The 25,784-nt window shown below is 45.0% G+C and overlaps 1 protein-coding gene across 15 annotated transcripts in view; it reads right to left on the reverse strand.

Moving 5' to 3' along the window:
* Positions 1 to 25,784, reverse strand: part of SORBS1 (sorbin and SH3 domain containing 1) — a 202,483-nt gene that overhangs the window by 41,121 nt on the left and 135,578 nt on the right. For 8 of the 15 annotated variants that reach the window (XM_016219890.2, XM_016219889.2, XM_016219892.2 and 5 more), the window contains 4 exons: positions 17,407 to 17,454; positions 17,158 to 17,287; positions 15,457 to 15,571; positions 2,949 to 2,998 (listed from right to left, as the gene is read on the reverse strand). In XM_016219890.2, the coding sequence (XP_016075376.2) occupies positions 2,949 to 2,998; positions 15,457 to 15,571; positions 17,158 to 17,287; positions 17,407 to 17,454 (343 nt within the window). Of the gene's footprint in view, positions 1 to 2,948; positions 2,999 to 5,484; positions 5,587 to 6,163; positions 6,230 to 10,126; positions 10,211 to 15,456; positions 15,572 to 17,157; positions 17,288 to 17,406; positions 17,455 to 25,784 lie in introns of all 15 variants that reach the window. The other 7 variants (XM_016219883.2, XM_087824463.1, XM_016219888.2 and 4 more) reach the window with 2 other exon arrangements.

A 25,784-nucleotide genomic window follows, 5' to 3' on the forward strand; every position in this document is an offset into this window, starting at 1 on the left:
CCCACCTGCTGAGCCACACCCAGCCAGGCATGACTCCCCTTTCTTTAGTCCTTGGGTTAAGTCAAGTCCTGCCAATGTTTCTTTCAACAGGTCATTCCTGTCGATCCAGTGAAAGGGGCCAGATTCAGCCCACCAGTTGCCTGCCTTGGTGCTGAGGGAGCTGGACCCTAGTTAATTAAGACTTACAGATGCATCCATTTCTTCAGCAAACATTAACTGTGCACTTTCCTATGTGTCAGGCTCTACACTTAAGCTGGCTCCTCACCAATTCTGAATACAAAAAACCTTACTCATTTGAACAAACCGGGAGAAAACCAAGCCTGAATTACTGATAAATTCCCAAATGGTAGAATAGCAGGAGGAAAAAACCTCATCTATTCCTGCCAAGTATTTCACCTGAGCTAGGCTAAGGCAGAAAAACAGAGGTCTCTGGAGACCTATTTCGATGATATAAATAAGAGTGCTTGGTAAACTAACACATCAGATATCTTTCTGCACACAGATACTCAGAGTCTGCTCTTTTAAGCAGTTAGCACTAGTCCCTCTCAATCCTGCTAACACAATATTACAAATAGTTGCTTAAACTGTTTTTCCAATCATTCAAAAGACAGTAAAAATTATAGCATGCTTTCTGTTAAGTTATTACCCAACTTTGAATCAGTGTGGTGCAGGTGAGTTTACCGCCAGCACCAGCCCCTGGCCTAGGACTTCACTGTTGCTAGTCTAGTATGCGCAGGAACAGCTCTGCCTACCAGCTGCAGATCCTTGGGCACTACGCTGCCTGCTTCCCCACCTGTAAAATGAAGATTAAAAATAATGCCTGATCCTGGAATGTTGAGGGGACTGAGGTGAATTATATAAGATGCTAAGCATAAGGTCTGGCACATAGTAAATGCTGAATAAATCATTAGTCACCATTTCGTTGAAGACCTGTGTGCCCAACTCTGACAGCCCCTGGGCACGGCTTTCTTTTCTGAATACTTTTAATCCTTACAGTCTACTTCAATCACTTGTCACTTTGCTTTCTTATTTACTAACATTCATTTTTTTGGTGTGCTTTACCCCCCACACTATTAAGGGACTATTTCTTATGTTCCTATCATAATACCTAGCACAGTGCCTTTGATCCAGCGGAGCTAAGGAATCTACTCAGCTGGCCACCTGAAACAGCCTTTCTGTCTTGCGGATTTCAGGGAGATGGGGTGAGGAGGCAGAGGGGGGAGACCAGGCAGCAGGGCTAATGTTATGCAATCCTGGAAATGACAGGGGCAGGGAGAGATCTGGTCCGATCAGGCACTGGGCAGTAAGGACTGGCACAGTGACAAGCTTTGCCACTGACAAACAGGTGACCTCAGGGACCAGGGAGAGTTTGCTGAGAGCTGTGGCCTTGAAGAAGCCCCTTACCTGCAGGGAGCCTGAGGTCCTCTGGTGGGCTTAGCCTCCGAAGGCATGTCTCTGGGACCTAGAGGGCCTGTGACAGGTCATCCTTTGGGCTGAACGTGTAGTTCAACTAGCTCCTTAAAAGAGTGAGCCTCAGAGCCTGAAGTGAAGGGGGGGAGGGTCCTGATGATACAGCTGAGTTTTGATTCCTCTGTCATACTGGTGGCCTGATCGTCAACCCCACAGTGAGCGCAAGAGACTTTATACCCGACCTCCTCCAAGATGGAACTGTCCTTTAAGACAGGAAACTTTTCCCCTAGCTGCTGTCCTAATATAGCGTCTCAATTTCTTCTTACACTCTGGGGTATGTTAACCATAACCATTAAGATACACATTTATAGAGGAAATGTTAACAGTATAGATCTGGCTAGAGATCTGGTCACTACTCTAGAAAGGATTCAGGTTTTTTCCAGTTTTCCAGTGAAATACTCCAATCCTGGCTAACTGATCTTCAAATGAAACTACTCCTGCAAAATGCCCAAGTGACTATAATACTTGCCACAAGCACCCATAAACTCCGCATTCAGGTCAAGGCAGGCTTCTGCCTGAACAGGTAGACTTGCTCATTGTGGATCTGCCCAACCAAATGGAACAGGCGAGAGCTGCGCCCCCCCTTCTAGTCATCCTTCGAAGAAGATGCGGATACGATGGCGATGAGATAGGGAGCTGCTCCCACAGAACAAACTCCGGGTCTGTGGGGCACCAGGCACGATGGAGACGCAGGCCTTGCTCGTCAGGAGTTTGTAACTGATCAGAGTTACAGAGGCACAGTAACACAATTCAGGCCTTCAGCAGAAGTCAGTGCCATGAGAGGTCCTGACGTGACTGGGTATGGACAGGCTCAGCCGGGGCCTCCTCAGGGGCGCGAACGCCTGTGCTCTACCATGGGTGCGGGGGTGCCCAGCACGGAACCGGCTTCGCTGGGGCAGCAGCTGCCTGGCAGGGCTCTGAGACAAACAGTCTGGGAGCGGATGCAGGAGGGTTTGCGGGATGGTTTTGGGGGGAGATTTGGAGATGATGCTGGATAACCGGTTTGGGGAACATTGCCCCAGGAAGAAGCGAGTGAGGTGTGTACACATCACCCAGGGAGAACCCCAAGAACTGGTATGGGGATTAAAGCTACATCTCTGAGAATCAGACCAGTGATCCCCCTCTCGGCCCCACCTTTCCCTGTGACAGGTCCAGCCCAAGGACTCAAGTCCCCCCCAAGTAGTCACGAAGTCACACATCTCCCTGGAAGAATCAGCAAATGAGGTGAACTTTGATCCTAAACTCAGACAAACACACACATTTTAAAGACAGAGACGACCACACAGGGAAAAGCTTACCGAAGTTCATATGAATCGTCACAAACCAATTGGAAGAGAAAGAAGAAAAAACCTGAAGACTAGAATTGAACTATAGCCACTAGGCGGCTACATATAAAACCCACTTGAGTCCAACACACAAGCTTCTCCCCATTTTTGTCATTTCATACATGAAGCCATGTAGACAAAGTGGCAACTTACTATCCAGGAGGCTCCGAAGAAATATCCGGAGTGGGGCTGACTGCTGAGCTCTGTAAATGTCAAAAAAAGAGAAAAGTGCATATGATTTATTTTGACTCAGACGTTTGAAGCCAAGGGGAAAGGAGAGAAGTCCCTTTGCCTTCCTAAGGTAGACAGGGGCCTCTGGAAGGAGGGGAGCCTGGCTGGGAAGGTCTCGGTGCCGCTGGAGGGTGGTGCCCTCTCCTTGGGAGCAGGATTTCTGGGCAATAGGTGTTCTCTTAGTTTCTGGCCTTTAGCTCCCAGTGGCTGCAGCCAAGGCTCTCTGGGTGGGTCGGGAGATGGCCTCCTGGCTTCCATGTACCTTCAGTCACAGGCCCATTGGGTGGGCTGGCCCACCATTTGGCCAACATGCATTAGTGACATGGACAGCACACCCATCCCCAGCGTACCCCACCCTTCAGAAACCCCTGTCAACCCACCAGACTTCCTCATATGCCCCAGATGCCACATCCAGAGAGAGGGGCACCCAAAACATCAGGTAAAGAGTGTACAAAAATGCATTTTAAAAGACCACACTGGGTTTAGATCATTTGTTTGCCCTGCAGATTTAGAAGTGTGGAAAGGGGGAGAAATGCAGTTTTACAAAGGCTATTAAGGCCCATCTCAGCCTCAGTGGGGGAACATTTTATAAGATTACAGGCCACTATGCAAAAGAAAACAATCGCGAGCTACATGCAGAGAAAAAGCAACATAACTGCACAGTTTAGGGTTTCTGTTGTTATGGAGAGAAAAAAGCAAAGAGTTCAATATACTGGCTTTTAAAAATAACACAGTGGTTGAGTAAATCAATGAAAAAGTTAACTTTTAAAAATACTCCTATCTAATAATGACCATTACAAGGAAAACAAACTACGTGGAGGAGAGAGATTTGAGGAGAGGAAAGAGAAACATCAGGAAAAAGAAAAGGCAGGAAGGGACTGTGAAAGAGGGAGGCAACCCTCCTCGGGGCTCAGCCACCTGCCCCTCTGCCTGCTGGGCCCTGTCCTTTCTGGGGGCGCCCTGTCCGGAGGATGGCACCTGCCTCCTCCCCATTGCTCCTCAGGGAAGCACCCTCTTACCTCCACACTCACCCATCCGGCTCTCTGCCTGCCCTGGCCTCTCCTGCCCATCCTCTCTCCTGGCATCTGTCCTTTGGCATCTGCCCCGTTCTGGGTCTCCCCCACCTCTGCGGACAATGCCCTGGTCTGGATCTTGAAGAAGCATTTGCGAGCCCCTGCCGAGTCCTCCGGAACATGCCCCTCCCTTCCTTCCATGATCATTTTCCATCAGCGTGAACCCCTGGGGACCCCTGGTTCTTCCCATATACCCTAGCTCCCGTCCACTACTCACCCAGTAGTCTCCAAGGTTCTCAGAAACCTCTCCCTTATCAAACCCAGTGACCTCTCCTCAGAGTCCATGGCTCACATTTTGTGCCTCCGCCAAGTCCCGAGGGGAGCCTGGGCCTGGCCGCGGGCCTGCTGGTTTCCTCCTTTGCTGACTCTGGATCCCAAACCCCAACTCCCCGGACCTGTTTGCAGTTCCTTGACTCCTGACCCTGCTATTCCAGCCCCCCCCCCACACACACACACTGCTGTAACCCCCTGCTTTCTTTCCCCCTTCCCTGGGTTAAGTCTCTGGCACTCCCAGGATTTGGGTACCCAAGTCACTCACACTGGTGGCCTGGCCCTCCTTCCTTCCTTAGCGCTGCTGAAGTATAACACGACTCATTCACAACTTCCACGTTTCCTGCCACAGTCTTGGACCTTCCCAGCCTCTAGTAGTGCCCACATTCCTTTTTTATTTTCTGTAAAGATCCCCTTTCTTTGTAAGGGTCTCGTGTGTTTTTTCCAAGGAGCCCTAGGAGCAGTTCTCCAAACATTGGGTATTTTTCTTCCTCTCGGGGGCCCATTTACCTTGGACTGTCTATCTTTCTGACCTAGGCTTTAGTAAACCACGTTTTGACACAGCTCCATTTAAAAATACCAGTGCAGGTAGAGTTTCAAATGCTTGCTGTGGCCGGGCGGGCTGGCCTCTGGAATGCATTTTTTCATTGAGAATTTTCTGACCTTTTAAACTACAGACACGGCTACCCTGACAGTGCCGTGCACGCAGGAGGCGCTCGAATTGCACTGTTATGCTTTGGAAAATGATCTCCAAGGCTGGTACCTCCCAGAGCTGCAAAAACGACAGCTGCCAACACTCGGATCCCTGAAAACCCCGGGAAGGCATTCCAAGGCGAAGGAAGGAAATTAAAAGGGTCACCCCTCCAAGCAGATCAGGGGGAGCAGTTTAAATCATCGGCCACAGATATTTGGAAAAAACCCTTTAAGGAAGATGCCAACCAAGCTCAAAAGAAATCGAAGCAAAAATGAAGCTGGGGGAAAGCAGCAGTCAGAAAGCCATGCAGGTTGAAACTAATCAGCGTAACATTCACTCCTCAGCTACGCCCCACGCCGCAGAACAAAGGCAAAACCGCGCTGGAAGAGGCATTGACGGCAGGAGAAACAGTCAGAAATACCTGAGCCGGGTCTGCACTGGGTGCTCTATTAAGCATCTCCATTTTTCCTAAATCTGCCTCTAACTCTGTCTGGCAGAGGTTGGGCTCTTTTTCTAGATTAGTCTGGTTCAAGAAAGAAAAGATGGGAAAGAGTGTTTTAGTTTGGAGGACAGGCAGCGAGAAAGGGAGGTTAAGTTTGAAAAATGAAATTTCCTTTAGTGTTACATTTGAGTAAGGCAGAGGTGGCATCATTAAACACAAGAGCTCATAGGAAATGACGTAAAGCCGTGAGAACAGAAAATGCAGTATTAGGCATAGAAAATATAAACCCTGCAGTAATCAGAGCTTCCAAATTCTATGCTACTTGCTAAAGAGAACTGCAAATACCATAAAAACCTACCTGGGAGGAAATACCTAGTTTCTCTTTTTTCAGTCTGGTGACTGTGACAAGTACCAGATGTCAGAAGAATAGGTCATTGCTTTAAAAAACAAACCAACCCCTAAACATCCGTGTATACATGTCTTAGAGACTTTGTTAAATAGATTTATCACCAAGACAAAAAAAAAAAAAAAGAAAAAGAAAAAGAAAAGTTATCAAGTTAAAAAAGTGATTTAAGAAAATCAAAGCAAACCCCCACAGCACACTCACACTAAGCAGGCTAGAGAGCACACACACGGCCCCCGGGGGGCCCGGCATTACCTTTCTATCCCCTCTAGGAAGGATAGAGCAGTCTCCTGGAGTATAATCCCATATCTTTTTGGGAGGCTGATGGGAAGCAGAGGAGGAAATGGAGAAATGAGCATAAAGACAAACACGGAGACCGGCTCAAACAAAGAGGGGCACACGGGGAGAGCTCATCAGCACACGGGGCGGGCTACAAGCACGGGCGTGGGCTGGGCGCTAACTGGGATTCGTTTCTATGTCTCTGTCTCAAGAGCACATCATTGTTGGAGTCCAAATATTGCAAACTTAAAAGACACAAAGAAGAAGAAGAAGAAAAAAAAAAAGCATTAACACCAATTTGAACCGAAATAGAAACTTTAAAATTCCTCATTGGTCTTTTCAAACTAAGACTGACGCCGAGATTCTACGGGCTCGCGGCGGTCTTCCCCCGGTGACACGCACCGTTTGCTAACCGGTGTGTGCTTTTGCAGATTTGGCCAATGGTAAATTGAACTAAATGTGTTTTCTGTGGTTTGTGGCAATGAAACCCATGTACAAATTGGGTGTTAAATTTCACACTGCGTAACTAGACAATTTTTAAAATCTTTCAGTTTAACGAGACTGTGTTAACACTGCTAATGGAAGAGCCGTACCTTCCACCTCCCTCAGAGAACTGAGTTTACACTTTGAATTTAAACAGCAGACTGTGAGGTTATTTTGTTTTCTCCGTGAACCCTTCAAGATGGAATTAGGGTTGCATTCCTAATTCCGGCCGGGGAACCGCTATAAGATTAGTGAGGGAGGAGTGAGAACAGGAGGACACCTGGAAGTTACAAGCCACTTCTAACTCTGGAACCTCTCTCCCTGAAAGTGGGCCATCTTGTTCTGCCCACTTAGACCTGCAATTTCATGTACAGTGACCTCTGAGGAGACAAGAGCACTAATAGCTCCTGGATTTTGTGCAAATTTCATTATAATCAATTATGGAAGCATTCAAATAGGTTTACATTGTGACATTTTTGTCTTGAGCTTACTTACAGAAATCAATTTTTGTAGACGTTAGAGGGGGAAAAAAGAAGAAAAAAGCTGGTGCCCAGGCTCTTTGTAATAAATTTGCAATGGAAAGTAATCTGATTTCAAGATGCATTCCCCACTGTCAGCAACGGGGCAGTAGTGTGATCTCTGTAGATGTATCTTCTGCAATTTATATAAAGGGAGTGCTATAAACACTCATCATTCTTCTTTATGCACTTCATAGATTGTTCCTATGGGGAGGCAGACTTTTTAAAGTCACGTACAGCACCCCTACTCGTTTATTTAATGCAAAAAGTAAGGCAGTGCTTACAAATTAAATTGGTTTTAAATAACCTTCCCCAAAATGGTCCCTGGGGTGTGGAATGATTTGATATTCCACAGCAACCTATTGGAGTCACAAGGTATTATGGTCAGGATCTTGCTGAAGTTTCAGGGTGGTTTGGGTGGCTCCAGTGAAGGGGCTGGAGAAGAAAGGAGCGCAGGGTGACTCTGGTGTCAGGGTTGTGGCAGGCTTTCCTCACTCAGGGGAGGGGGTCCTGAGTCCAGGTGGAATAACGAGAAGAAATGATGCCCACGCTTTGGCAGGAACTTTAATTTCATTCTACTTCTGAATGACTGAAACACCTTCGAAAACAAGTTTCAAGGTTTATGCCACTTTGATTTATGTCTCTTACCCTTTTCCGGCCCAGAGTGACTGGGGCAGGAGAGAAATTAAGAGAAAAAATTTCTCCCCACCACACCTTCTTACCAAACACTGGGAGTGACACCCAGTCATTAAACTTGGTTCAACTAGTTAATAAGCCCACCCTCAGGATGCCTTAGACCATGGAGCCATTCATCTCAACACTGCTCCTCAGGGGAGAGAGTGATCAAGTTGTTTTGGTAAGTCTTCGAAAGTATTCTCTTTTATTACTTTATAAGACCTATGCAAAAGGTAGTCGTCCCACTTAAGGACTCTAAGGTCTATGCAAGGACTACTCAGGGCTTGACAGAAAATGACATTTTGGAAAAGCATCTCTTTAAATAACACAGGGGCAGTTAGAACAAGGTAGGGATACAAATTACACGGAGGTCCCAATATGTCAATAGATTGTGTTCCCAGCATGGGTTTGGATCGGCTGTGGGGCACTCAGACAAGATTCCAGTAGAAACAGTGTTCATTCACTGAGCTCCTCACAGAGCCTGTTTAATGTGTGCGGGACGGAAATACTGTCTGTTGCTGACAAAAACAGAATTATTTGCAATGACAAATTTAGTGAAACAAACCCATTAAGATTAATTAGGAAAAAACCTGTTTCATAACGTTTTCTAAAAGCTAATATTTAAGAGAAAACTAATTTAGTCATTTGGCCATTGAGGAGACAGCTAGAAGTTTGTGGATTCTGAATGGGACTTCAGAAGTCAAAGGCACAGACTCTTGCTTATACACAATGTAAAGCGAATAGATTTTGGTTTTCCCCCTGGTGGAAATATGGTATAATTCTATATACCAATCATGGGGGAGAAGGGAAGAACTGCATATACCAAAAGGTTTTTCTGTGAGATAATTGAGCAAGTCTTAAGAAAAAGAAAAGGGTCAGAATACTGTTTAAATATTTGCATGTAAAAAAGGTTGCCTGAGGTAGATGCCATTGATGTCTGAATCGTGGACAGTAGAGAAAAGAGGGAGAGAAGGAAGTGAGGTGTTTATCAAAGGTTTGGGAAAGGAGGGGAGACGGTGCACATTTTGGGTTAGACGCTTCCCTCTCCACTGGCCACGAGGTGGCGCTGTTCATCCAGGACAGCGTAGCGGCTGTTAGGAGGCAGTGCTAAGGAGGGGACAAGGCCCGAGGAAGGTCTGTTCCTACAGGGGATGTTTGAAAGTCAGGGGTTCCCCTCAGAAGATGCAGGACCTTTGAAACCAAGCTCAGCATCACTAAATCAACTTAGCAATTTCAGAGCAGGAGCTTAATTTGTCTTTGTCTTCATCTTAATAAATATACACACCATGAAATTTAATATTTTACTAAACCATAAAGTTAATTCCTGTCTGCAGATAAAAACTATCATTCCAAACCACAGTGATTCAAATACTGGATTCAATGCTTAAAGTATCATACAAACATCTAGTAAAATGTTTTATTTTTATACTTAATCCCCCTACCTGAATATTCTTTTTGCAGTTGCAATAATTAAGATTTAAAGTAACTGGAGTTTTAAGTCAGTTTCCAGTCATCTCTAGTGGAAAAATAAGCTCTACTCTCTCTTCTGTTGGATACTGTTTTGGGTGCAGGGCTATGAAAATCCTCGTTTAAGTGCCCCAAATCAATTTGTACCGAAGCCAACTCAGACACATCAGAGGGAAGTTGCAGAATATTATTAGGCTGAACACTAAATTTGCTAGAATTCCTAACTCCCATTTCAAATTTTGGGAAATATTATTTAACTCATAGAGCTCATTCCCTAGAAGTCACCTGAAATGGGGTTGTATTCGTGGATCACATCTGCACAGAGAGCCCCTTTGTGGTCGGCTTTGGCACTTCCCTTGCACATGTGCTTTTAAAAATTCTGTCTAAAGTGGTGACAATGCTGGTCTGCTCGGTGTGTAATGCATTTTCCTGCTTGTCTTCAGTATGCCATAAAGACTTTGGTCAAGGCACTAAACCACGATCAATATAATGACATCCACAGGCACGTGATATTTGTTGCTAGTGGTGGGAGGTCCTAAGACAAGCAAGGATTGAGTTGTCTCTGGGATCTTCTGGCAAGAACTACTTCCAGAGACCTTTGACCTTTCTTGGTGAAGTGAAGCAACGGAAAGCTTACAGGTGTAGTGAGACTAGACAATTCCACTACTGACAACTGACATGATGCTTCCCCGTTCCCTGAATTCCTTACAAACAGATGTGGTTCTTTAGCAGCAACAATGCAGCAACAGCATTATTTTAAAAAAATGTCTATAACCACTGAGGCTATTAAACTTACCGGTTTCCCAAACTCCAATTCCGAAAAGAATTTATACCAAGGTTCATTCTTTAAATCTATCTCTTCTGGGCTTATATCCCGACTCTATAGGGGTTGGTGACAGGGAAATGGAAGAGAGAGAAGGATAACATTATGCAGAGATCACACAGGCACAGGCCAGTAGAGATGCAGTGGTTTCCAGATATACACAGCAGCTGCATTCAACAGCAGCAACCGCCCGTTTTTACTGACGTTGGCAACATCACGGAGCTAAAACAGGTGGGAAGGATGTGTTTATAGAAACAGGGACACTGAGCTAGGGAGCAGCGATGAATCACTCTCAGTCCCAGGGCAGAAGACAGATGGGCTGGTGAGGGAGCCCTGCAGCACACGGCTGCCCCCCACAACAAATATGGGTACAGTCCAGCAGTATTCCCATGTTGTGGGAGAAAAGAAAGCCCTTAGTTCCTCTTTACGAATAACTGTTATGAGCAAATAAGCACACCAAACATTTAGACACTTACGCCAGGTGAGTAGAGCAAACAATTTTTACGGGCTAGTACAGTTTTAGTGCTTATTTGCAAGGCTGCCTTAAGGTTTTAAAAATAAATGCAAATACTGACACTTTTATAAAAGCCAATTTGTTAATACTGCATCTTTAATGGCACATGAGTAGGTGAGAAACCATGTCCCATACACAGTAAAGTGAAAGATGGTATAAGTAACAACAGAGGACACAAGTGAAAAAACATTTTAAACAAGCACCCGTGGGGGATGAATACAGATAGAATACATTTTATGTTCTAACAGATAAATGTTAAAGAACTGGGAAAAATTAAAGCGAGGGAAAAGCTGAACAAGACAGATAACAGAACAGCAGGGGCGGGGAAAACTTCTGGGTTATGTTACAAAAATGAGTTAGATTTCTCACTTTACAGAACTCTAAGGGGTAGTTCACACGGACTGATAATTGATTCCATGGGATTTCATATTTAATCAAATAGTTATAAAGATCTGGTACCTTGCTGTGGAATAACATGTGTTTCTGGAAATAATTAGTTAAAAATGAATGCCTGGAAAGCAAATCAAGTTTCCCCTTAATAAACCGGAGATATATTCACAGCAGACAAAAGCGTTAGAGGCTCATGGCTTAATTAAATTCTTACATGTGTATATTTCAAAAAACATTAATAGTCACGAGAGAGATGGTGACGTTCTGATAACAAGACGAAATATGAAATGTACGTTTTCCACTGAGGTTGCAAACAGTGTGTAAGAAACTTCGCTCCCTCGGGGCTCCGACACAGGAGGAAGGAGGCTGCAGGTCTGGACACGTCTTCGATGCTACGGCTCCCCAAGCAGCTCCTCCTGGATACATTTTTCTTAACGGTCAGTTAACAGGCCTTTTGCAGCTTGTAGAAATGGCTGTGAACTCTCTCAGTGACCTTTAACACCCTTAGGAGAATCTTTACCACTATTTCTACTTTTGATTAAAATCAAGGAAAATATGGCAGAAAACTTTCCCTTAACCAAAATCCACTAAATATAAGTTAGTTGAAATCAGAGGGAAACCTCCAGACTAAATCCTGCCCCAAGTCTCGTCAGGGACGTAGGGCCTAAATCTGGAAGGAGACGTCGTGCTCCTTTCTCAGTGGATTCGGTAATCGTGTAAAATAAAGGATTCTGTATTTATTCGGTGAAACAAGGTCCCATACCTACAAGGACACAACTGTTCAGGAAAAACAGTTAAGACCTTGGGATGTCCTAAATCTTATATGATGGGGTTTCATGAAACCTATTTCGTGTTTATTATTTTTAGAGACTATTTATAAGCTGCTCTCTGGGAGTAGGTTAGGCTTTAAAAAAAAAAAAAAAAAAAAAAAGTACCAACTCTTTCAGGAAACTGCCTGAATGCGTTGGTACTCAGTCCTGAAAGAATTAACCCATTTTATCGTCGAAGGTTGTTTGCAGATTGTTCCACTGCTGAGGTTAATACTGTGCCAAGAACAGAATCAGGAGGCATGTGGACCAGCTCGGGCCCAGGGCAGTGGCCTCAGTCCTTTGAGCTGCCTGGAGAGAACATCTGCTAACATCTGCATTTGATTTTGCCATTTTTAACTCAGCCGCCCATGCAGCTGTGGAACAAACAGCAAAGCTCCTCCTGGACGCACAGCAGGGTCTTGGGACTGGAAGGCAGGGCAGGCTCCACGATGCCAGGCTAAGTTCCCTGCTGCCGGGGGTTCTTCTTTTCCCAGCTTGGCAAAGCTCTTGGAAAGGGCAGGTGTCTTTCCAGGAAAATGCCCAGTTGCCCTCAAGGACAGTTTTGTTGCTTGAACAGGAGCCAGAGACCAGCTTCAAATTTTAATTAAATAGTAATTTGAATACAGTATGCTCATTGGCACAGCACTTTATAGTGTTTGGGGTCCTCTCATCCACATTATTGCCCTCGACCCTCTCACTAACGACCTCAGTGAGGTCTCAGGCCAGATAATACTTCTGGTTACAGATGAAAACACTGAGGTTCAGAGAGGTTAAAGGACTTTCTCCAAGACAGAAAGCAGACTCAGACCTTGAACTCAGAGCTCAGGTCTTCTGAGTCCAGTGCTCTTTACGACACCTTGCACTTCTTTCTCACACTCTCTATGAGAAGGGGGCAGACCTACTAAGTGTGCAGATGATACAAAGCTAAAACAGGGTTAAGCGACAGACTTGAAAAAGCCAAGGAGGAACTCAAAGTGACCGTGAACTGGGAAGAAACCAAGTTGGGTAAAAGCCCTTATTTTACTTCCAAATATATGTTGTATAATTACCACGTTAGTGTCTGTCCTTCCCACTGTTCCCCCACGGGCGCAGGGACCCCAACATCTAACCCAGGGCCTGGCATATGAAGGTTATTCTGTTTGTTGAGTTGAGCCTAAGTCCTGTAGGGGAATTTGGAAGAAAGTAAAAGGAATGAAGCCTGAAAAAGGCTACTTCCGACAAAGCAGGGACTGACCAATGATCTCCATTTCCAAGGCCAGAAGAGAAGTGGATTCACACAATGTAAGACAGGCCAAGAGGTTATGAAGAACTTCCTGCGATTTTGCCAAGCAGCTGAATAGGCCATCGAAGCTGGACATCTCCTGTTGGGGTGTTTGAAGGCAGTTATAGGGTTTGGGACAAGATGAGCTCTAAGCCTTTACAGTCTACCATTCAACCCTTCCTGCAAACAGGGGAGAGGTGTGCCAACAAGGTCCCAACTTAAATCGCCAGGCTTAAGCAGACATGAGTACCTCAAATTGGAAACAAAAGCATACCCCCCCCCGCGAAAGGAATTGTGTATTTCTGAAAGGAAGTTAGGTTCTACATTCGTTGCTAGTTAGTATACTCATCCACAGTAAACAACGTGTGTGTGTGTCTGGGGGGGGGGGGGGGGTGTCCTCAAATTCTGGCAAACCAGATACTGGATGTCCAAAGGCGAGGCTCACACACTGAAATTCACGTTCTAACTTTTCTGTTCGAAAACATAAAAAGAATCAAACATAAAGGACTAAGTCAACTACTGTGAAGAGTAGACTGAAAAGATAAAGGTTTGACTGAATTTCTCCCCGAAATGAAAGGCGCCCCTTTGGAAGAAGAGTGCCAACCAGACTGAGAGGCACTTTGATTCAATGCGATGCCCCTTAGGTGTCTGCATCCCATGATGGGACAGGCTGAGGTCTTGGCCCAGCACAGGGAGCTTCCTGGGCAGGAACGGTCGATGCTCTACAATCCATGTGTGTGGTCAGGACAGCTCTCCAAAGACGGCCCCCATGGGGTGCTATATGTTACTTCCCCGGGTTTATAAACACAATATAAACGATCCCAAGGACTATGGTGTGGAAGACATTTGTAACCATGGTGATATCAAGGAGAAAAACAAAACAATGTTATTTTTTCCTAGTTCTGAACAGTGGTCAAATTATTAGGAGCCAAGGAAAGGAGGGGAAAACAAAGAAGACATTAAGAAAAGGGCAAGCCTTTGATAAAAGCGATGACCATCTATAAGCAATAATATTGCCAAATGAAGCACCCAAAGGCCTCCACAATCTCTGAGGTCGCTGAAGTGCACTGATACGTGATGGCATGTCCTGGCTGGTTACTCAAGTGTCAGGAATACACCAAAAGTGTGACTTTCTTTCCAGGAACACCCGTGTGGAAGGTTACCTTCTGTGGTCATTACCTTCTAACAGGGAGAGAGCCTCCAATGAAGGGTGGAGCCAGAGGCAAAATTCTCTGCTCCTCTCTGAATCTTTTGCTTAAAATAACTGCACTGCACAGAAAACGCTGAAGAATGACACCTCTAAAGCATTTCTGCAGGCTGCGTTATCCTAATTAAAATTACTGATCCCTTTGTGCTTTTAAAGATGTCACATTTTTATCTTAGTAAAAGTCAAATCAATTATTCCCAAAACACACGTAGAGCAGGAGAGCAGAGGGAGACTAATTCGCCCCGTATTTCAGAGGCTTGCTTGTTCTGTACTCTGTGGTAGCAGCTTTAATAAAATCCAGTTCCCAGCATGATAGCTCCATCCTGCCAGCATGGTTGGAGGGCTGTGATGTCACGGAGCTTTGGAGAATCCCTTTAACCACGATCAGAATTCTGAACCAGCTTTTTCAGATGAAGGGTAAAGAAAAGGAAGTGTGATTGGCAGATGGGAAGCTAATCGGTTTGTAAAAATTCTTCCCCGTTTCACAGGAGAGGCCGCTTTTCCAGGGTGGTTTGCTGTGCCCTACAGGCCATCTCCCCACTGAGAATTGCCTGGGGATGTGAACTTGTGAGGGGAATCATAAACCAGCCTGAATATGAAATTTGTCCTCAATACTGCACTTGTCAGAAAAGGAAGACCTAACCCACATATTTTAACAGCCTGGGGCTTTTCCCCCCTAATCACAACATCGTATTAATTATTTCGCTTTTAATGATGCACTAGTAGTCACTTCTACAAAATGTAGGCATGTTCAAATAAGACTCACTTAAAAACCTCTGAATTTAGTCCAGTTAGTAGTAAGCCTGCTAAATTAATGGTTAGATGTTTTTAAAAAGACATCAGCAAAATCAATCTTTACATTAGCAGAAAATTCTAAATTAGTTAAAACCATGCACAAAAAGCACCAGGAAGCCACAATATGAGACTCTTTCAAAGCAGGCTCTCAGGACTTATTTTATGAACACCTGCGAAAATGAAAAGGGTAAAAATACTTCATTTTTTCATTGTCTTCTAAACAAAGCAAGTCTATCTCAAGGGAGAAAGAATGTAATCCACGTGCACAATGCATCCGGATTAAAGAACATGGCAGAGTGAGACAAAGGACTTTAATATGCACATTACCATCTTTTCGTTGGTCAGAACGGAGGACTTGCCCGGCTGGTACTCGTAAATGCTTTTGGGCTCTGCACGGTATTTTCTTGTATCCACTTTCTTATCTGGGGGCTCCCAGTCGTTTCTGTAGAAAGAAAATCCTATTAGAGCTATTTTCATGAAAATTGGCATCCAACATGTTCTGACTTTGGCTGACTGTAGTCTAATCAAGGAATTTTTAAATCCAAAGCATAAAATCGGACTTGGTGCAAAGCATTTAGTTGTGCTGGTTCCCTTCTCAAACCAACCAGTTAAAGCTCTGTGTTTGCTTCACAAAAGGCCTCAGGTGTCCTGAGCTCAAAACCAGGCACCAGGAGGCAGAGAGAAGAGGAGGGAGGGAAGCAGCAGCAGCAACGCTTGCTTAGGAAAAATCCTTCACCTTGCTCTGCTCTCCTGAGCTCATCGTTCCCCAAATATGCCTGCACCTCCCACTCATGCTAGTGCAGGGAGAGAGAATGCAGGTCCTGGAGCCTGTCAGCTGTGGTTCTGGTCCCTGCGATGGGACTTGTTAGCTAGCAATACAGGCTGAGCACTTTACTTCTTGCTACTTTAGTTTCCTCATCAGAGAAATGGGGTTGTTGCAAGGATTAAATGAGAGAGTGCATATAAATCACCAGGTCCACAGTAACCACTCAGTAAATGCCATTTCCTATCATAAGCGTGTTGTTCCCCAGTCCATATCTACCCCAGTTATCACCCAAATCAAGGCCTTTGGTGCACAAACTTAACCTGACCCTGTGGTGGGTTTCAGAGGATGCAGGAATCCTCGGAAATTGTTTGCAAAATTTGTATGCATGTGCATTTGCATGGTGATTATATTTAGTTTTTCCTGCAAGGCTGTAAACCTCTTGAAGACAGGGACAATGACTTATATGTGTTTATAGTTCCCACAGCATCTGGTTCCATCTGCACACAGAATGCACCCAGTTTGATGAATGCACTTGTAAGGGACTTAAAGGTATTCCCAGCCTTCCTTTCAAATTCATTATGAGACTCCTCAGGCAGATGCCACTTACGCCTGTGCAGGACTCTCAAAACAGCCATCCATTTGTCTACAAAGATGGAAAAGGAACAGGGTGTGAAACTGAGTATGTCTTTCAGAAAAAATAATTCACAAGAACCCAATGAAAGAATACTGGGTCATTCCGGGCAGGTGTTAAGAGATGACGAATGTCATCATTATGACCAATCCAAACCTTATGTCTCAATAATATCTGTTGCACAAATAAATTGACATTAAAAAGTGTGGCTTCATATTAAAATTATATTCTCTGCTTTGGGTTCCATCAGTGTACACAGAGAGTATAAAAACACATGACAAATCTTACAGCTAAGGTTTCTCTTGTGAAAAGGTAGAAAGTGATGATAGTTATAGTCAGTGTTAATTAACCCCATACCATGAGCCAGGCACTTAGAAATGTTATACGTATTATCTTGTCTTATCCTTGCAACATCACTTACAAATGTAAAATTTATCCCCATTTTACAGATAAGAACACTGAAACCCAGAAAGAAGAGTAAGTCCCTGCTAATACAGGACAGAGCTGGGGTTCAAGATCAGGTCAGCCTGACTCCTGGCCCCAAGGCTGCCGCCCAGTGGCGATAGGTGGTATCTGACTGGCAGACTGTAAGAGTCTCAAGTCACAGCTTTGGGGAGCAGGGAGCACTTACCTCTCGGGGCTTGATTTTAGTGAGGAAGAGCGAGCCGGGAGGGGAAGTGTGGCTGACCTCTTAACTACCTTCTCACCGTCAATGTAGCTCATCTCACTTTTTGAGCGAGGCACAGAAAGGGGAGATTTGGCTGGAGAAGAAAAGTGGGTACAAAAGACTTAAAACTGATGAAAATGAAAAACAGGATGTCTTCCCCTATCCAATGCTCCCCCTTCCTCCCCCACAACCAGGAAATTCTAAGTCACTTACTGTCTTCAGAAAAGGAGTAGCGAGGAGAGTACAGATCTGAATCATCATCTATTGAACAAAACAAAATGCAATCAGGAGAAATCGGCTGGGGTAGAAAGAGCGACGTGTCTTCCACTCCCACCATCCTGCACTGGCATCTGCCACACCAGGGTCCCAGCGGAGAGGGAAGGAGCTAAGCAAGAGGAGCGAGGTCTGTAGAGCACCCCCACCCCAACACAACCTGCCGGCTGGAGGGAACGTTCATGTAGCCTGGGAGGTGACACCAAGAGAAGCATGGGGACAAGTAGCCAAAGGTCCTCCTCAAGAGAGTTTCCACAGCAGAGTTGGAACAAGGGGACCCAGCCTGGCTGAGCTGGCAGCAGGCGCTGAGACCCGTTCCTGGCTCAGCCTGAGTCTCTGATCGGGCCTGCGCATTCCTCGGAGTCCTCCAGGCCCGCTACTGAGTGGGATGGAGGCAGAGGTGTTTGCTAGCTCCCCACCTCAGCTGTAACCTGTTTATATGCTAAGGTTCCCTATACAATATGATTTGACAAACAGTTCTGCAGCTAAAAACAGTTTGAGAAAACCCTCATAATCATGTTTTGATTCCACCTCAACCTGGTGCTTTCCTTCCTTGGAGCACAACACACCCATGGCAGGTGCGGCGGTGTGATCTGCTCTGCAGAGGTACTGCTTGGGGTAAGTGTCTAAACTGCGGCTCTGGAACAAGTCAGACTCACAGGGGTCTCTGTGGTGTGAGACGGCCTTCCAAGGGCACGACCCACATTCCTACAGAAGCTGAGCACTGAGCTCTGAGACTTGGGAACCAATATAAGATCTGAACCCTCGTGGACCTGGCTGCATTGCACTAAATCTAAGACCACAGGTGCACTTACAGGAACAGATTTCACAATTGGGGGTGTCCTGAAAATGTAGGGTATTTGGTCATTATACCTGCGACGACCCCTCCAAAGTGTTAGGTTTAAACAGTCGGCCTTTCCCATTTTCTAAGAGCCTGCTAACCCAGATTCAGAATTCATGAATGTGGGCTGAAGACCTTTCCCTAAAATCTGTAGCAACTTTAACAAAACACATGAACTAACCTGAAAAGACAAGTCAAAGAATCCAATATATGTTAATGACTAAGTGTTCTTCAAGTGCTTGTCTCTATAGAAACCATTTTTAGTTTCATCAGTAAAGGTCAGGACGTTTTGTGCAATGTGAATTAAGCTAACACTGCTGTATTGTGAGTAAAGTATTATGCAAAGACAGCCTCTCTATCACCCCTTCTTACTCCCTTCTCCTCTCCCCATTTTTATCTGTCCCAGGTCTCCCCGCCACTTGAATAAAGAAAAGTCATCAGGTACCAAGTTATTTTCCCCCTCCCTCCTCGACCCCCCCTTTTGCTTAAGGATAGGATTAGTCAACATCAAAGTTGAACAGGGCTTAACTTCTTCTACCAACACAGCCAAGCCTTTCCCTGCTGTAGACTGAGAATGTAAGCTTATTTAACTTCTGAAAATAGGGCAGAAGAGATCAAATGGGATCCGGAAATACATATTTTGAAGTATTGCTCTGAAGAATTTTGTATTGTCTGTTTTGTTTTAAATGGAATTATTGTGCTGATAAAATGCTACAATATCAAAGAAAACTAAAAATCCACTTTGATTGCAGGAATTTGATTGGAAAAATAATGCCTGTCAAATAAAAAATTAGCTTCGTTGGGAACCAATGTAAGTAGTGCTTAAAATCCAGCCCATCATTTTAGCTCAATATCCTGTATCTTTGAACCATAGAGAAATTACACCTTATCTGTGGATGGTAAGGGGAGGGTTAATTTCCATTACCTCTTCTTGAGGTAAGAAGCAAATGGGGAAGAAAAAAGCTTTTAAAGATCCAAAGAATTTTTTTTAAAAAGCCTGAGCTCTTTAAAAATATTTTCTCCCTAGAGTTTCTAATATGGATTTCTATATTTTTTCAAAAAAATTTTCTATATTTTTTCAAAAAAATTTTAATCCTCACCAGAGGATATGTTTAGAGAGAGGAAGAGAGAGGGAGTGAAAGAGAGAAACATCACTCAGTTGACTCACATACATGCCCCGACTGGGGACTGAACCCACAATGTAGATATGGAACCCACAATCTTTTGGTGTATAGAACAATACTCCAAGCAACTGAGCGACCCAGCCAGGGTGAAAAGACTTGTTAAAAAACATGAGAAACAGTTCTTATAAGATGAAAAAAATAGCTTGGAGAGTTAACAATTTATGTATTTTGAAAAGCAGAAGTAGGAAAGATAGGAGGGTGAAGGCAACAGAGGAAATGACTGACTGACTGTTCTTGAAGCTGTTTCTTATTTGGTGCAGGTGGGAAAAGAAACCTCAGCCATCCCAGGCTAACCCAGGGCAGGGGTGGCTCAGAGTGAACAAGATTTTCATTTCTCACAGTGCCCGTGGGACCCGAGTCTGGCATGTGGGTTCAGTTCATCAAACTTTTAAGAGGGCAAACTGAAGTTGTATGGATTCAGCTGAACATCCAGGGTATATATAATTTATTCTTTCAATTTTTTATGTTTGTCTTGCAAACCTAGCGGAAGAAAATTTTACCTGTACTTATGAGTAAAAATAATAGCAGTTCCCATTATTAAGTGCCTAATAGTAGCTGGTAATTTACTAATATCATCTCAATCTTTGTAAAAACTCTAGGAGATACATTAACATATCATTTACAGACAAGGAAATTAAGGCCTAGGGAGGTTAAGAAAATGTGCCCTTAGCTACAAAAGACAAAGCAAGAATGGAGTCCAGGGCCTTCTGACTCCACTCCCCTGTGCCGCCTCTAAGCCCTGTGGTAGGGATGGGTGCTTTGTTCTACATTCTCCCACCCTAGCTGCCCAATCCTGGGGGGAAATGTGGCTACCCCATTATAATTTATATTATGCAAGAGACAGGGGATGGTATTGTTCTGCAACTCAAGCCCTGCGCTGCAGCGCTGGCAGGACTGCCTCCAGCCCTTGAGGCCTTTACTCTGCTTTTCTGCATCATCGGCTCCCTGGTGAGGCTTAAGCAAGTTTTCTGAGTTACCCCACCACACTAAGAGTTTTCCTCCTGCGCTCTCCAGGGATAGCGGGTAAAACTGAGTCACTCTTGCTACATCTCCCACTCGCTGCTTCCTGCTCTCCACTCCTGGCAGGCTAAGTCCACACTGGGGCAGAGGAGCATGAAGTCAGGAATGCCAATGAATGGGAAAACTGGGTGTAAGGACACCCCTCTGTTTTTCTATACACTAGAGTTAGGCAAATGGAGCGTGTGTGTGAGAGAGAGAAAGAGAGAGAGAGATTAACCATAGTTAAGATACATTCAATAAAACATTTCTCAAGTTGTCCATGAACATGGACATTGTCAGTGTCTGAAATCCTGCCTTTACTCTTTCTCCAGGGTTTTTAAAACAATGCCGTAGTGGGCTCCCCTGAGCCAAGATTGTGTGATTCTTGCTCACGGTGCAGCCACATGCTGACCGTGCCCCTCAAAGCAGCAAATGTCGAACCTTGGCAGCAACTCTCAGAACTTCCTGTGCCAGGGACTTACAGGAAGCTCTACCACTGAGCAGGATTCACTTGGGGTGAACAGCTCACTCCAGGGCCCAAGGACCCTGCAGGGCTCTGATGTTCACACACCAACAACTCCGCTCTGGGTTTCGGCAATCTGTCCTAGAGGCACATCTGGGAACAGCTACTCTTTCAAAACTGCCAGGAGGCACATAATTGCCTTTTCAACCACAGTGACTTTAAAAATGAACCTCTAAAAGTAGGCTTTAAAAAAAAATTAATGACATCTTAAAGATACTGGAAAAAGTGCCTGGTTGAGAATGATTGTTCTATAAAAACTATGTAATTGACCAAAATGGGATCATGGGCAAAAAGCAGCATTTACATAATCACTCGCCTATATCAATTAAATTTTAATTTAATGCATTTCTTAGGCCTTGAAAGTTCAAATTATTTTTCAATATCAACAGCTCATTTTGATTTAATACAATCTTTTTCCACTGCTCAAATTAATTCTTTCTCCTACTTTATCCCACACACTTAGGAAGAGAGAGGATAAGTGGGTCAAGATAGAGGACACACACCACGAACAAAAATATTCAAAGAAAAAGAGAGACCTATGCGGAGGTGACAAAGTCGGGGGGGGGGGGGAGGAAGAATTCACAAAAGAGGAAATGGGACAAGATGGTGATGAAAAGTCCAGGGAGCTCAAGGAAAGATTCCTCACGCTGTCTAGTTTTGGTTAAAAGCAATCAAATTTTAAGGGGTGAAAAAAGATCAATATAGGGTGTAGAGTAGCTAAAGAAGACAAATTCAGAAAAAAATAGGATCTGAAGGAGGAGAAGAGACTGAGGTGGAGCAGGAAAGGAAAAAGGCTGGAAAAAGACTCACCGACCTCATTTCCCACGGATTCCTGGCCCTTGAAGGTGGGGAGTCACTGCTGCTGTCTCAACCAGCTTGCAGGCCCGTCAAAGGCTTTCGCACTTGCTAGGCGGAGGCCTTCTGGGCAGCGCTAGTTAGGAGAGCAAAGGTGACTGCTGGCAGCGGCTCAGCCCCTCCTCTGGGCAGTACTAGCTGGAGGCTGGGGCAGGAGGCACGGATCCTGGCCAGGCATCTTCACAATAGAGCGATTTGCTCCAACTCAAGCAAAATAACGCTATTCTTAGAAATCCTGCAAGGCCAGTAGGGGATTATTTTAACTCAAATATAGATGTGCCTGGGAAAATCAGGCTCCTGAATCCCTGCCTTAGTGCATCCTCCTCAAGAAACGAGGAAAAGCGCAGTGAGACAGACCAACAGGACATGATGCACGGCCACAACCTGGGGATGTCTTGGGGATGGTGTCCTAAGTCACTTTGCCAGAAGGTGGCAGTGGTCACCCTCAGTCTGGCAGTGGTGGCAGAGGCCTCTGAAAGCAAGGGGGAAAGCCGGTCTCTGGGACTTCACCCCTGGCTGACAGGCCATGGACCACGAGGTTCTGCACTGAATGGGAGGTACCATTTGAAAATATCTTCCATTTTCATGCATGGAACTTCTGAATCTGTATTTCCCGCCCTAATTCTATACTAGCGAGTATCCTCCTCTTTTGGAGGGTGAAAGGGTGGTATTCCTCCGTCCCAGGGGTTCTCAGTCTTGGCCGAGTGTCAGGAGAGTTTTCCTAACTTCATCTCCCCAGGCACTGTCCCAGGAGACACTGGCTCGGCCCAGGGCAACAAGACTGACTCAGAAGCGGGGCAAGCTGCATGCCTGGATCGAGGCCCCGGAGAGCCCTTGGCGAGGGGGCCAAACAAGGACACAGAGCACAGCAGGAGGGGAACAGGAACCAGCAGAGCAGCAGGACAGAGCAGGTAAAAGCCCGTGTTGGGGGCGCCAGAGACGTGGGTTGGAATTCTGGCTCTGCCACATACTGTGTGATCTTGCACAAATTACTTTACCTTTCTGAGCCTCATACCCTTTATTGATCAAATGAGGACGTGTACCCCAGGAGGATGCTGGGAACATGACATGACATGACAACTGCGATGCGCTCAGCATGGAGCCTGGAGTTTGGTAAGGGCTCCACAAAGGGCAGTGCGGCACAGTTACTGTGGTGGCTATGCTGTTATTATTAATAGGAGTAGGGCTGTGAGCTGCTGGCCACCACACTTCTATTTCCTGGAGCAGAAGGGAAGAGGAGAGGAAGAGGCAGAGCCAGGGTCTGAAGCTGTTTCCACAGCGTGTCCCCTTGCTCCTGCTTCAGGAGGGAACCGCCGGCAGGATTCTGAAGAGCCCCCTGGCAGCCCCTCCGTGGCCTGGGTGCGGCAGAGGGTGGGGTGATGCTGGTCTCCACCAACATCCCTGCTCCCCACCCCCACCATCTGTTGACTTAGTGGCATCTCAATGCAAGGACAGGACATTTGCTTTTGAGAGAATGCAGTGTAATTCCCAACAAGTCGCTTTGGGTCAGAGAGGAAGAAATGATGGGGGGAAGGGGACCAAGGGAAGGTTTAAAAATAAAAAAAAAGGAAAACTCATTTGCTTAGTCTTACTCGAAAGTTATTCCCAAAGGATTTCTGGTAAACTATTTTTATTTTTGATAAGCTTCCTAACGACCAGGGTTTATAGTAAAATGACAAGAAAGAAGTCTCCTGAATTCATTCTACTCTCCCCAGATTTCCTGGCCCCAATTCTTCCCAACTGCCTCATGAAACAAAGAGGAACTAAACGTAATATCGCTCCTGACCCAGAGTGCTCTCCAAGACTATCAAGCGACTCGAAGGGACTGCTCCTTGTTGCAATTTACAGGTCTCTTTAAAAGCCTATTTTAAACCTCCTTGATTAAGACATGCTAATTCTATTTATCTTCTCCAAGCCTGGCCAGAAGTTTACTTTTGACCGTAGCTGGGGGAAAAGAAGGTTGCTCATCTAGCATAAACAAACTCTCACATGGCCCTTCACTATTTAGGAGAACCGGGTTTGCGACACTTAGAAATGTCTTTTTTATTCTGTATAAACAACCAGAATTTAGACAGAGGCAGCAGCTGTAGGCTAGGCTGTGATAGGTTTGTTGCAGGATATTCTCGGCTTCAAATTCTCAATTCAAACAAAACAAAGCCCAGCAGCAACAAGAGTCTCCTCCTCCGCAGGGGATAAACTCTGGAATGGCTGGCTCACATTTCTCAGTAACACTGTCTATTTTTCATTGTGCATTAAAAACTATGGGTAGAGCCTCAGTGAGGTACTAATCTGTCTTTAACACCTTTCTTTGAAAGGCATAAATCTTTCCCATGTTGAGAAGGGTGTGGAGCCAGGCCCACCCAACAGGAGCACAGGGCTGGAGCCGCACCACGGACAGGGCTGAGGAGGACCTGCTGGAGCTCGCGGCATCAAAGCCACAAGCCAGAGAATCGCTTACTAGTTTAAAACATTAAAATAAAAAGAACAATTCTTTAAAGTGATCTAGTCAAATGTTTCACTCACTTGTAAAAAGCCCTCATCTAATTGAATGCATCTGTGATCTACGTCAGAATCTATCATCTAGACAGAAGTGTGGGCAAGAGATGAAATCTACCCTATTTTTAAAAGATCTCCAGGGAAGACAGCTTCTTAGAAACTTGAGTTCAAGTTTGATCACATTGGGTGTTATGAAGTTTTCATGTCCAGTCTAAGTTTTTTCCTTTTTATCCTTGAAGACTATTTTTTCCATTTTGGTCTTTGAAAATAAAAAAATAATCAGCTCTGCTTCCTAAATTATAAGTGAAAAGTTATCACGTCATCTCTTATTGTTTGTGCCTTTAGGCAAAATAACCCCAGTTCCCTCCTGGGCCTGACTTGACGTGTACCAAAAGGCAGATATTACCATCTGCCAGGGTTGCTAGGTGTGGCAGTTGACAACGTGGCAGCTCTGGGTGTCAAGCCGTGAAACCCTGTCTTTAGATCAACAGCCAGGCTGACTGTGATGTCTGCTGGCACTGCCTGTGACAGGTCTACGGCAACTTTCCCGGCCAATGGGAGTCACTGCTCTTTTTCACAGGACTTCTCCAGGTGCCCCTCCTCTGCTCATGTCTATGGATAAGACGCCTTCAGTGATGGTGTGCACTTATCATAGAAGTGAACCCTACCTTACTGAGTGGGTTGGGTTCCCAGGTCCAAATAAAACAAAAATAAAAACTGCATTTAGTTGAAATTACCCTGAAAAAAACTTCCTTTCCTCAATCAATTGTTTCTCACCCAAGGATATTTCTTCCATTGCTTTTCAGAGAGAGTGGAAGAGAGAGAGAGAGAAAGAGAGAGACAGAGAGAAACATCGATGTGAGAGAGACACATTGGTTGCTTCCTGCACGTGCCCCGATCCAGGGATTGAGCATGCAATTGAGGTACGTGTCCCTGGCTGGAATCGAGCCCAGGACCCTTTGGTCCACAGGCCGATGCTCTAACCACTGAGCAAAACCGGCTACGGCAGTTAATTGTTTCTTAAGCAATGCTTTGGGCTAGAATCAGCACCCCAAGATAAAAAGATTAGGTTATCTCACACCAAGTAGACTTGTTGGCAGTGAGGAGGTCACTCATTAAAATTCAATCATCAGCTTTTAATTTTTAAGCCTGTTTTTGTATGGTAGGTTTTTCATTCAAAATAGACCCAGGCATGAAATGGTTGGAAATGGTATTTTAACCTTTATCCGATGAAAGGGAACTTTAGTTTCCGGCAAGGAGTAGGTCCCGCTGGCCGAATTTAAATGCTGACGGAATTTAAATGCTGTCTTTTAAAGGTTAACTAAAACTGTATTTAACACATGCCAGTGTGTCATCTCATACATGTTAAGTGATCAATAAAAGTTTGGTGAATGACTGAAAAATTTACCAAAGATGAGAA

This window comes from Miniopterus natalensis, chromosome 14 (assembly GCF_054644295.1).
Source record: "Miniopterus natalensis isolate mMinNat1 chromosome 14, mMinNat1.hap1, whole genome shotgun sequence".
Taxonomy (NCBI): Eukaryota; Metazoa; Chordata; class Mammalia; order Chiroptera; family Miniopteridae; genus Miniopterus; species Miniopterus natalensis.